Source organism: Erythranthe guttata, chromosome 2, assembly GCF_056151865.1.
Source record: "Erythranthe guttata isolate IM_541 chromosome 2, IM_541, whole genome shotgun sequence".
Classification (NCBI taxonomy): Eukaryota; Viridiplantae; Streptophyta; class Magnoliopsida; order Lamiales; family Phrymaceae; genus Erythranthe; species Erythranthe guttata.
In genome coordinates, this window is record NC_142534.1 from 515,703 (window position 1) to 528,000 (window position 12,298).

At 34.6% G+C, this 12,298-nt stretch overlaps 4 protein-coding genes and 2 pseudogenes across 5 annotated transcripts; all 6 read right to left on the reverse strand.

The window, feature by feature from the left end:
- Positions 1 to 75: 75 nt before the first annotated feature.
- LOC105957386 (dirigent protein 21) lies at positions 76 to 716 on the reverse strand. Its single transcript, XM_012981308.2, has one exon. The coding sequence runs from the start codon at positions 684 to 686 to the stop codon at positions 96 to 98; it is 591 nt and encodes a 196-aa protein (XP_012836762.2). The 5' UTR covers positions 687 to 716; the 3' UTR covers positions 76 to 95.
- Positions 717 to 2,143: 1,427 nt separating this feature from the next.
- Positions 2,144 to 2,917, reverse strand: LOC105957447 (dirigent protein 22 pseudogene; annotated as a pseudogene). Its single transcript, XR_016033193.1, has one exon. The product of XR_016033193.1 is annotated as a dirigent protein 22 pseudogene (transcript).
- A 1,580-nt stretch (positions 2,918 to 4,497) lies between these two features.
- Positions 4,498 to 5,263, reverse strand: LOC105957445 (dirigent protein 23-like). The gene has a single exon (XM_012981366.2). It carries the CDS (start codon positions 5,226 to 5,228, stop codon positions 4,671 to 4,673), a length of 558 nt encoding a protein of 185 aa, XP_012836820.2. The 5' UTR covers positions 5,229 to 5,263; the 3' UTR covers positions 4,498 to 4,670.
- Positions 5,264 to 5,708: 445 nt separating this feature from the next.
- On the reverse strand, positions 5,709 to 6,628 carry LOC105957444 (dirigent protein 15). The gene has a single exon (XM_012981365.2). The coding sequence runs from the start codon at positions 6,479 to 6,481 to the stop codon at positions 5,861 to 5,863; it is 621 nt and encodes a 206-aa protein (XP_012836819.2). The 5' UTR covers positions 6,482 to 6,628; the 3' UTR covers positions 5,709 to 5,860.
- A 2,900-nt stretch (positions 6,629 to 9,528) lies between these two features.
- On the reverse strand, positions 9,529 to 10,080 carry LOC105957385 (dirigent protein 4 pseudogene; annotated as a pseudogene).
- A 1,466-nt stretch (positions 10,081 to 11,546) lies between these two features.
- LOC105957443 (dirigent protein 4) lies at positions 11,547 to 12,284 on the reverse strand. The gene has a single exon (XM_012981364.2). It carries the CDS (start codon positions 12,226 to 12,228, stop codon positions 11,701 to 11,703), a length of 528 nt encoding a protein of 175 aa, XP_012836818.2. The 5' UTR covers positions 12,229 to 12,284; the 3' UTR covers positions 11,547 to 11,700.
- Positions 12,285 to 12,298: the final 14 nt, after the last annotated feature.

The following is a 12,298-nucleotide window of genomic DNA, read 5'->3' on the forward strand; positions in this document are numbered from 1 at the left end:
AAACTAATGAACAACAATTAATTAGTAACCAAACAACTCCATAATTAATTAATTAATTTAATCACGAGCCCCGACAGCGAAATAATATTAAACAGTTAATAATGCAGCACCATGATATCGTACTCTACAATTGCATCACCTGACGTCACATTATACGACACCGTATCCAACAAGGCCGTGCCACGCGCCAGCCTGAAAACACCGGAGCCGCCGACAACCGGAAGCTCACGGAACTCGTCCAAGAAAGGGTTGTGTCCGGCCAAGCTGAGCGTGCTGCCATTGTACTTTCCGGCGGTGAAAACTATATTAAACGTCATGTGGAAGCCGATCTCGTCTAGGGAGGTGGACCCGAAAAACCCCTGTGCCCGGCCTAAGGTGGTGGAGTTCCGGGCGGGACCCACCGTCAGCAGGTCGTCCATGGCAGCTATGAGGCCGAAAAAGGTGGGTGACGTGGCGGTGAAGTTGGCCGTGGCGATCGGAATGTTGGTCGGGTGAGGGCCGGAAACGACGTCGTGTAGGTAGAAATGAAGCTCGGTTACTTTCTGTTTCATGTGAGGGAGTTTTCTGTACCAGCTTTTAAGTGCGTTGGGGCGGCCTTTTCCGGTGGTGCTCCGGCGGCCATCCCCATGAGCCGCCGGCGCAGCACTTAGTATTATTAGCATCATGATTATGCAAAATTTCACCATATCTTTCTCTCTCTCTAAATCTCTCTGTCTCTCTCTGTAAATCTCTATATACCTATATTATTAGCATCATGGAAGACAATGACTCGTTGACGAACTTTGCATGCATGTGCTGCATGTGTATATATGTGTGTGCGTATAATATATATATATATGAGAGAGAGAGAGAGATTTTTTTTTTATATCAACGTCTCTAAAAAATAATATGAGACGGTGCCATAAATCCTAAGTGCAATATATTATTAGAATAATTTAGTTTTTTTGTCATGCTTGAAATATGATAAAATTATATATATATATATATATATATTATATATATATATATATATATATATATATATATATATATATATATATATATATATATATATATATATATATATATATATATATATATGTGTGTGTGTGTGTGTGTGTGTGTGCGCGCGTTATTTTAATTAAAACTTCGCAATATATACATATTTTTGCAATGTCTTGTGAACCTAAATAAATTTTCGGGGCGCTGCCCCGAACCCCGGAATTTTAGTTAGCCCCTACTTTTTAATCCTGCTTCCGCCCCTGAATGCAGTTATTAGTACTTGAAATGGCTATCAACATCAGAGAAGAAAACATTAGCACCACACAATTAGCTACGCCATATATATAATTAATTAATTGGAGTTATTGGTTAATTAGCTGAATAATTACCTTGTAGGAAGTATTAGCCGGGGTGCGTGGTAGTTGAACTAAGAGACAAATATGTATCCAATATGCAGCAAGTGGGTTTTTATTTTTATCGTCTTTCGTTATTTAAATTAAATTTTAATATAAATTTAATTTGGATGACGACCCGCAAATTTTGAGCCTTTTCTGCTTTATTGAAGGAAGTTGCTGCGTAGCCATAATAAATATATAATTATAATTATAATATATATTGTTAGTCTTTAGCAGCCGTCTGCGCCTAACCATATATTTTATACATTAGCCACTTCATATTTCAGTGCGTTCCATGTCAACTTGATCTTGGCTAGTATTTTATCATGTGACGAAATATTACAATATGATTAAAAAAACAAAAAAAAACAAATTAAATAAGTCCTCGTTGGCCTTTTGGACAATAGGAATATATTCAAATTAAGATATAGTACGTCTCTATACACTTTCGTTCACGTGGATCATAGCATCTTTCTATTTTTATTTATTCTATTTATATATATATGACTTAGGTGTTAGATTCGTCCCAACTGCAAAATAAACTGGAAAAATGCTAAGGTTATAAGTTTTATTTTGGCATCAGAATCTATTTTGCTGGAGCTTATAATATAAATTGTAATTTTTTTTAATTCGATCTTAAATTAATATATGTTTATATAAGCTCAAAAAACATATATATCAGTTTTGTAGTTCAATTTAAACTCTTCGTACGTGATGTGGGATTATCATAAAACATGGACTATCTCAAAATAATTAAAAAGAACACATTACTTCCAAGAGTCCTTTATTATTTGTTAAAAAAACAAACTGAAAAAACATAATAAAAAAAAAAAAAAAAAAAAAAAAAAAACAAGAAAATTACACGGTTTTACATGTCTGCAGCTGACTTAATAAGCGACGCGCTGGTAGTATTGACGTAAGTCACGTACATGGTGTACTCAAGCACACCGTAGTTGGTTTCAACATCGTAAGAGTAAGTGCTGGAAAGAGCATACCCACGCGCGAATCTGAACGCGCCAGTGCCCCCGACCACAGGAAACTCACGCTGGGCGTTCATTATCTGATTCCTCCCCAATATACACAGCGTGCTCCCGTTATACTCGCCGGACGTGAAATAGAAGTTCAGGTTCATCGCGAGTGCCGATGTTTCCAGGTCAGCAAAAGTGATCAGCCCCTGGAGCCGGCCCACTGTGGCCGAGTTGGCTTCTGGACCGGCCGTCATTCTATCGTCAAGCACTCTCACCTGTCCAAACGACGTCGTTGAGTTGGCAGTTATGGAAGCCCTAGCAACCTCGTACACCGTCGGATTCGATCCGCCAAGTACATCCTGAACGTAGAAATGAACCACGGCTAGGCTCTCCTTTAGACCTCGAATATTCCGGAACCATGCTTCTTCTTCGTGAGCATGAGTGCAGCTTGAAATTATGGCTATCAACAAAACTGTAGCAATTAGTTGCTTCGCCATTTTTTCTTTTTTTTTTCAAGATCTATGAAATGATAATTAATAAATTATTAAATAAAGATGAAGGAAAATAAAACTTCTTGATTGGCTTGCTATCATGCATAGTGGGATTATATAGGTTTTTTTTTTTTTTAACGAAATTAATTGAGGTAAATAATTAATTAATATGCCACTTGCATATATCTACCATTTATCTGGTTGTTACAGTATTATTTAATTAATCCAAGTCAATGATCCACAATTTTTGAAAAAAAAAATATGCAACTTTGCTTCCTTTTGTGGTCCAATTATAAAAATATTCCATATTATTTTCAATTGCAAAAAGCCAAAAAGAAAAAAAAAGAAAAAAAAAAAAAAAGGAAAGAATCATATTGCAAATATTAGCAACAATGCAATTTTTTTCTTCTGTACTAAACACTCGACAAAGACGATCAATTGAATAAATAGTTATGGATTTGATTAATAAAATGGTACTATTTATTTTAATACGTAGGAAGCATCCAAAAATTAAGAAAATATAATATGTCATTGCACTGAGAGCATCATGTGCTATCTAATTTTGCTTAATGAATATTGTATTGAAAACTTATATATACATATATATGTATAACAATTAACAGATCATCAAAAATATAAATATAAGCATATTTATATTTATAATAATTTATGTATTTCTTTAATAATTGTGATAGCTATGTATTAAATTAATTATTTTTTTCATTTTTTAAATATTATCTCGTGCATCGCATCAATGATGGAAAATACTATTATATACTGTATAATTACATTTTCTTTTTTTGAAATATTGCTTTGTCGGTGTGACCAGTTGGGTAGGTGCATATAATAAATTATGAGCAATTTGCAATGTTTTTCTTTATACGAAATTACTACGTGCCAAGAAGGTCCTGTTGAGTTGGCTATTGTTGTAATAGTATTATTATATATTTTAATTATTTATTTATTTTATTTTAGGGAAATAGATTTTTCGGGGAAAAAAAGTTAATTTGACAATCATGAAAGGGTTGTTTATATTTTTAGTTTAGGAGACAAAAAAACATTGTCGCCGTCTATTATGTAATATATTATTTATTATGCCATTTAATTTAGACAATTAATTACTTGATTATTCTTATCTTTTGTGTATAGAAATAATAAAAACTGTATTTTATCTCTAAGACTGGAAAGCATGTATTATTATTTATTATTCTATGAGTAATGAACTATTCATGCTAGCTCTGATCATGAAAGCATCTTAGTCTGCAAACCCCTAATTAAACTATTACATTAATTTTACCCGTAATACTAATTATAATATTTGAAGTATTATATTTGTTACTTTATTCAATAAGGTTCCAAAGAAAATTAATTGTGCGATTTAAATATAATATTTTTTTTACAAACAAAATAATTAAATTTATTGATGTATAATTAAAAAAATAATTGGTAATTTGTCGTTGTCGTCCTTTCGGAACATGATAGAGCCAAGTACAAATTCAAATAATACACGAGGAAAACACAGATTGAGTAAAGTATTCGCAACATAAAACTTTTATTAATTTTGGGAGATATTAAATTATCGAATTAATAAATTAGTATGACGTCGTTATCAAATTATGACCAACATTTAAACAAAATTACTGATTTATTGAAGTTCTACTGTAGATACGACGTAACTTTATTACTCTGATACATTTTCGTATATAACTTGAAATTGCCAATAATCAATTGTCACAAGTAGTTCAACAAACGAGTCACTTTTAATTGAAAAGAAGATCAAACTAAACCACTTAAAAATTGAAAAAAAAAGAATTATTGAAGCTTCTTTTAATTAATTATACATAAGTAGCAATAGTAACATTATATCCAACAATAGCATCACCGGTGGCAGGATCAGCCATATACGTGTGAGCAATAGCATAGCCACGTGCCAATCGAAAAAGCCCGGTCCCACCAACAATAGCCATCTCCCGAACCGGTTGCATAACCGGGTTTATTCTAAGCATGCTAAAAGAGCTGCCATCATATATCCCATCCAAGAACCCATAGCTTAGAACCATTATCAACCCGAAATCTGTTTGACCCGCCGACCCGTACATCCCCCTAGCCCGGCCCACAATCTTCGACGCCGGGTCGGGCCCCACGGTCAACGGGTCGTCAACCATCATCAGCATGCCGAAGAGTGTAGAATTATTGTTGGTTTGTGAAGATTGAGCAATCCTTATTGCAGTTGGATTCTGGCCACTGAGTTTGTCATGGAAATAGAATTGAAGAGTTGTTATTACTTCGTTTTTTGTTTCAACTCTTTTTGCCCATGTGACGTCATCATCACTTGCATTAATGGCTGTGACAAGAAATATGAGAATTTGCAATAAATTTATAAAAGTTGCCATTTTTTGGCTATGAAATATTGCATTGAATTGCTAGTGAGCCAATTTAATTTATAGAGCAAATTGAATTAGATAAAGGTTTGTAGAGTAGAGTAGTTGAACTAATTTAAATTGGACTTGTGTTAATTATTGGGGTTGGTTCAATTAAAGTCTTCCAAGAAAATTTGGTCAAGCAGAAAATATGAACAACTTATGAAAAATGATAACTTTCCTTCACCTACTTACCAGATTCTACATCTGTTAAAATATATCATATGGTTTTAAATCGTAAATTTATATAAATAATTAGTCACTAATCACGTATGCATATACCAAAAATTATTTAATCCAATTATTTAAATTAATTGAATTAAACAAACACCAAAAGTTATTGAATTATTGATTCGCGTATGAGATCTCAATTTAGCTTAATTATAATAATTATGAAATCTGGGAATATAATGCAAATCATATTTAATTTGGAAATTGATGTTGTTTGGTCAATTATCCAGCAAATATAATGAAAATGCATTCAAAACTCGGTTGATTTTTCAGTTTATTCTTATAAATTATTTCAACTAGAAATAAAAAGATTAATTAATTAATTAATTAATATAGCCTATTTTTTGTATCTCAAAAATAATATCCAAAAAAAATCAAGGATGAACAACCTCGACATTATACTCAAGAACAGCATCACCCTTCTCGCCGTCATCGGACTGAGTCCTGACAGTAATGAAGCCACTAGCATGCCGGAAAAGCCCTCTCCCTCCGACCACCGTCATCTCCCTCGGATTCTCCAAAATCGGGTTTCTCGAAAGCACGCTTAACGAACTCCCTTTGTACTTTCCAGATGTGAAACCGAGGTCAACGTACAGAACCAAAGTCAACTCCTTGTCGTCCTTGCTGGCAAACGCGTACATCCCACGCGCGTTGCCGATGGTCTTCGATGTTATCTCCGGCCCTTCGGTCAGCGGATCGTCAATCGCTATCAGTCTTCCGAAGAGAGGAGATGCTGATGATGATGACGTGGCGTTTGGATGAGCTATCACCACAGCCGTTGGATTAGATCCGGTTATTGTGTCGTGAACGTAGAAACGTAGATTTGTCTTCTTCAGCTGAACCGGCTCGTACGCCACGCTTCTAGAGTAGTACTTTGACTGCACTAGTACTGCACTGAGTACCATGGTCAATGTAAACAGAATAATTTTCTCCATTTCTCTATTTATTTTTATTTTTTTATTTTTAATTGCATTTCTAAATGAGCCTCTAAACATTATTAAATAGTGCCAGTTTGAGGAACAGATGAAGAATTATATTAATTGGCAGCAATTGTTTGGATTTTGTATTTAATGTGACAGATAGGATTTCACTGTTCAAATCCTCATTGTATTTGGCTAAATTTTTGTATTTGGATTGATTATACCTCTATATACTATGTATATATACATTCGTCGGGAAAGTATTATTTGTTGGCAACAAAATTACAATAAATTCAATCAAAACCCATATATTAAGACCTAAAAATCTTCTCTTAATCTTTGTTATATTATATTTGACTTTGAATGGCTTGAGATGTCAATAAAATTAGACCAAAATATAAAGACACCCCCAATGAAAGGCATGTTTACGAAAAAAACCCTCCTTATTTGCCTAATTACGAGTACACCTGAAACTAATGGGCTAAAAAAAAATCTTAACCCAATGTAGTGATTGTTTAACACACACATGTGTTAAGACAATTAAATGAAAGAGAAAAAAAGGGGTCATAAATTCGATTTTTTGATATTCTTAATTTTGGCCCCGTGTGCTGTATGCAATATAAACCTTAAATGCAACACCCTTTGACGTAAAAAATGGCTAGTTAACAGTTAACAAAAAGTCTATTTGATTTCGTTATTATTAATTTTGTGAGGTTAAATTCATTAGAAGTAGAATACCTCAAGGGGTGCTCGTAATTATGTAAACATAGAGGGGGTTTTTTCGTAATTAACATTACCTTAGGGGGTCCTTGAAGATTTCATGAAAATTAGGTTTCATGGGCCGAATAAAATCTTAAGCTCAAAGCCCAACATTATTCGTCTAGACACTATACACACATTTATGAGCTAAAAGTTCTTAAAAGCCCAACAAGTTAAGCAAATTCCTAATCTTTCTGGACCCAATTTATCAATTTAAACTTAATTATGGGTCTAAACCCATAATACGTGAGTATATAATTTTACTTCTTTTTTTTTTTTTAATGAATTATATCAATTTTACCATGCGAAATTATTTATTTTGATAATAAATAAGTTATGATGCACGGACACGGACACGGCGATCACGACATTTTAAAAAAACTAGGATACGAGTACGCGGGGGGACACACGTAAATATTAAAAATATAGGGGCATATTTATAAATTATAAAAAATAATGGGGTACATTTATAAATTGTAAAAATACTTATAAATAAATAATATTTTTAGAAATTTTAGCCTTTTTTATGTTTCAAATTAAAATTGTAATGTTTTCAATATTTTATAAAAAGTGGCGCGGTAGTGATAATACAAATGAAAGTCACCAAGAAGTAGGACCGGCAATTGAGCCGGGCCTACCCGAAGCCCAATGGCTCGCCCCGATTTTATTTGAGCCGAGCTAAATTAATTGTGAGCCGGGCCGAATTTGAGGCTTTTAATTAGACCCGATTAAACTATGGGCTGAGTTCGAGCTTACTATGGCTCCACCCGAATAAAGCCCGACTAAGTTGATACTTAAATATAAAATATTATATATATATATATATATATATATATATATATATATATATATATATATATATATATATATATATATATATATATTATACTATAAAATAATTTAGCAAATAAAAAGAAGAAGAAAAAAAAAGATGAAGAACAAAGAAACAAGAAAAACAAGAAGAAGAAAAAGCAAGAAAAGAAGAATGAAGAAGAATTAGAAGAAGAAGAAAGAAAGAAGAAAGAAGCAATACAAGAAAAAGAAGAAAAAGAAAAAAAAAAAAAAAAAAAAAAATTATTACTGTACCCCCACCCCCCACCCCGCGCGTAGCGCGGTACCCACCCCCCTCCCGCGCGTAGCGCGGTATACCCACCCCCCCCCCCGACGCGCGACGCGCCCCACCCCCCACCCCACCCTACCACTCTCACTCTCTCTCTCTCCTCCCTAGTCCTACCCCTACCCCTACCAACCCCACCTACCCTCTCCTCCTCTCTCTCTCTCTCCTCCCTAACCCTACCAGCCTCACAACCACCACCCACCTTTATTATTCTCTCTCCACCACCCCACGTGGGTCATACCCATCAACCCCACCTATCCCATTTCCTCTCTCCTTCTCTCTCTCTTCTCTCTCCTGGCTCAACCTTCCACACCGGGCTCCGCCACAATATCTCCGGATAACACTAATCGCGTACTATCGGAACACGCGATTTCTTTCTCCGGAACAAATTTTTTCCGGAACTCGATCCAATCACCTTCACTACGTCCATGACAGAAACAAGAAGATCGAGATACTTGTCTACTCTCGACACGATCCGGTTACTCTCTCCAATTCGCCCCACATCAATTCGAGAGTGGGGGGCTTAATGATGTGTCTATTGGTCCAGCCCAGTAGACCCATATTTACTGGGCCACATGCCCAATTTAATAGCTATTTCTACGGAAGTCCAATCACATCCGAATAAGGTTGAGCCCGATAAATTGATCTCGGCCCAATCAATAGAGTATAAATACAACTTAAGTTTGTTTAATGAAGGTACGCTATTATTGTTCAATCAATTCTTCTATTCGAATTCTCTCTACAATTACCGACTTTCGCACGTCTGACTTGAGCGTCGGAGGGGTTTCCGCCGGATCAACCCCGGCCTAGTTCACGTGTTCTTTGTTCGCAGGTATCTCAGGGCCATCTAGCACGTGAGCAGTGATCCACTTTGCTCTCCCAGCTCCCTCGATTTCAACTACTTAAGGTGATCTATTTTTAGCATCATCAGATTCGACACGGGTGTCCTATTTAGGTGAATTTTCAAACACGGTCTGACACGGATGTCCGAGGAGTATCCACGAGTATCCGAGTGTCCGATACGCAGATACCTCATGTCCTATAAGTGTCCATGCTTCATAGTTAAAATAACCCAATAGAAAGCAAAATAAAATTCGTATTAAATAAGAAAAATATGTCATTGACCATAAGTATCAAACCACAATTTTCGAATAATCATACTAATTTTTTTATTTTTTATTTTACAAATGCAAAATTATCATAAAATTTCCATCTTTCGAAAAAAAAAAAAAATTAATAAGTTCCCTCAAGGATGGACAACCTCCACATTATACTCAAGAACAGCGTCACCATTAGTAGTATTAAAGTACTGAGTATTAACAGTAATGAAGCCACTAGCATGCCGGAATCGCCCCCTCCCTCCGACAACCGCCATTTCCCTCAGATTCTCCAAAATCGGGTTTCTCGAAAACACGCTCAACGAACTCCCGTTGAACCTCACCGGTCGTAAAACCGAGATCCATATACATAACAAGGGTCAAATCCTTGCCCTGGCTAGAGAACACGTACACCCCACGCGCGTTGCCGATGGTTTTCGAAGTTATCTCCGGCCCTTCCGTTAGTGGATCATCAATGGCTACTAATTTACCAAATGCAAAGAGTTTCGATTTAGTTATCGGCACAGCCGTTGGATTCGATCCACTGAAAATATCGTGTATGTATGTAGAAATAAAGGTTTGTCTTCTTTAATTGGACTGGTTCATATGGCACGGTTTTAGAGTATAATTTGGAATATTCTGGTGTAGTTAGTACCATAATCCATGTTAATAAAACAATTTTCTCAAAAAAAAATTCTCTAATTTCAATTTTTTATTTTCTTGAATCTTTTTTTGCTGCCCCTTTTTATTATATTATCTTACCATATTTGGGAAAGAGGAATTTATTTTTGGATTTTGTAATCCATTATATTTGGATAATATATTTTTTTTTCAAATTGGGAATAAATTGTTTTCATTGGAAAGTATTGCGTGTTGAGTACCAAAATTCTACCAAATAATAACCATGAATTAAAACCAAATATATTTCCATAATCTTTGTCTTATTAAATCGATTTTGAAAAAAATGAGTTCAGTTATGAGAGATTACTATAACGTTTGACTAGTACTTCAGCTTTGTGATGCGAGTATTTGATTAATATTTGACTAGTATAATAAAAATTATTGAAGTATATTTGACTAGTATGATCAAAAGTATTGAAGTTTGACTAATACCAAGGTTTCCTTATGAAAACAAATATTTTATCAGAAAAAATTTATTGAAATCGTAAAATCAAAAGTTGATATTGTTAACTGTCTTAGTTGAATCCAATAGTTCAAGATAAAATAATTGAATGGAAAACTTTGAATAGCCGATATATAAACTGTCTTAATTGTACCGCTATATGATAATTAATGTTAATGTCAATACTAATATTAATAGGAATAATAATAGGCTGCGGCTATATGCAATACTCAATCCACTTGTGCAAGATCAAATTAAAGAAAGATTTCAAAAGATTCTATTTTATTAAGATGGAATGACAAGTATGCCCATAAATTAAATTGACTTTTTTTTCTCATGTAAGACCAAATACAAATAATGAGAAAAAAAAAATCGACACCAAGGTGTCGAAAAACTATGCTACAAATCGACACTTAAGCGTCGAATTTCATAGGTAAAAATCGACATTGACATGTCGAATTTGTAGCACAAATTCAAATGTCGAATTTTATACCTAAAAATCGACATCTAAATGTCGAATTTTATACCTCAAATTCGACATCTAAATGTCGATTTTTACCTGTAAAATTCGACCTGTACATGTCGAATTCGTTTGCGCGGGATTTTTTTTGGAAAATCGATATTCTAGCTAAAAAAAACCCATAAATGCATACATTCTTGGGTTCTTTCATCGTAGAATCTTCTATTTTGATGTCTTCTGACTCCATACTTGCCATCTTTGTAAGATTTGTTGAGTTTTGATGATTTTGAATTTCTAGGTTTTGTGGGTTAATGGAGGAGGAATGAGAAAGGTCTTGTGAGTTTTGGAAGATGGAGAAGATGATAGTTGGTCTTGTGATTTTGTGGTCTTGTGATAATGTTTTTTGTGTTTTTGAATTTTTGCTCTTGCATATTTGAATTTTTTTATTTTTTTAATAAATAAGGGTATTATAGTATTTATACATTGAAAATTTTAATTTGGTCTTGCACAAGTGGAATTAGTCTTGCATATAGCCGCAGCCATAATAATATTAATACTAATACTAATACAAATACTGATACGAATAAGAAAAAAGTCTTCATTGACCATCAAAATCAAACATTCTCAAAATATATTCTTACTTATTATTCTTCTTAAACAACAAATGCAAAATCCTGCATCATAAAATTTCCATCCTTCAAAAAGAAGAAGAAAATAAACAAACATAAATAAAATCCATCAAGGATGAACAACCTCCACATTATACTCGAGAACAGCGTCGCCGGTAGTAGTATTAAGGTACTGAGTCTTGACAGTAATGAATCCACTAGCTTGCCGGAACCGCCCTCTCCCTCCGACAACCGCCAACTCCCTCGGATTCTCCAAAATCGGGTTTCTCGAAAGCACGCTCAACGAACTCCCGTTAAACTCACCGGTCGTAAAACCAAGATCCACATACAAAACCAGAGTCAGATCAGTGCCCTGACTGGCTAATATGTACATCCCACGCGCGTTGCCGATTTTCTTCGAAGTTATCTCCGGCCCTTCCGTCAGTGGATCATCAATGGCTACTAATGCACCGAACTGATTTGGACGAACTATCGGCACAGCCGTTGGATTTGGTCCGCTCAAAATATCGTGAAGGTAGAAACGAAGGTTCGTCTTTTGTAAACGTACTGGTTCGTACGGCACGCTTTTCGAATAGTATTTGCAATAAACTGGTGTAGCTAGTACCATAATCCATGTTAATAAAACAATTTTCTCCATTCTTCAATTCTCAATTCTCTCTCTGAAATTTTTTTTTGTGCTCAATTTTTTTTTGCTGGCCCTTTTTATA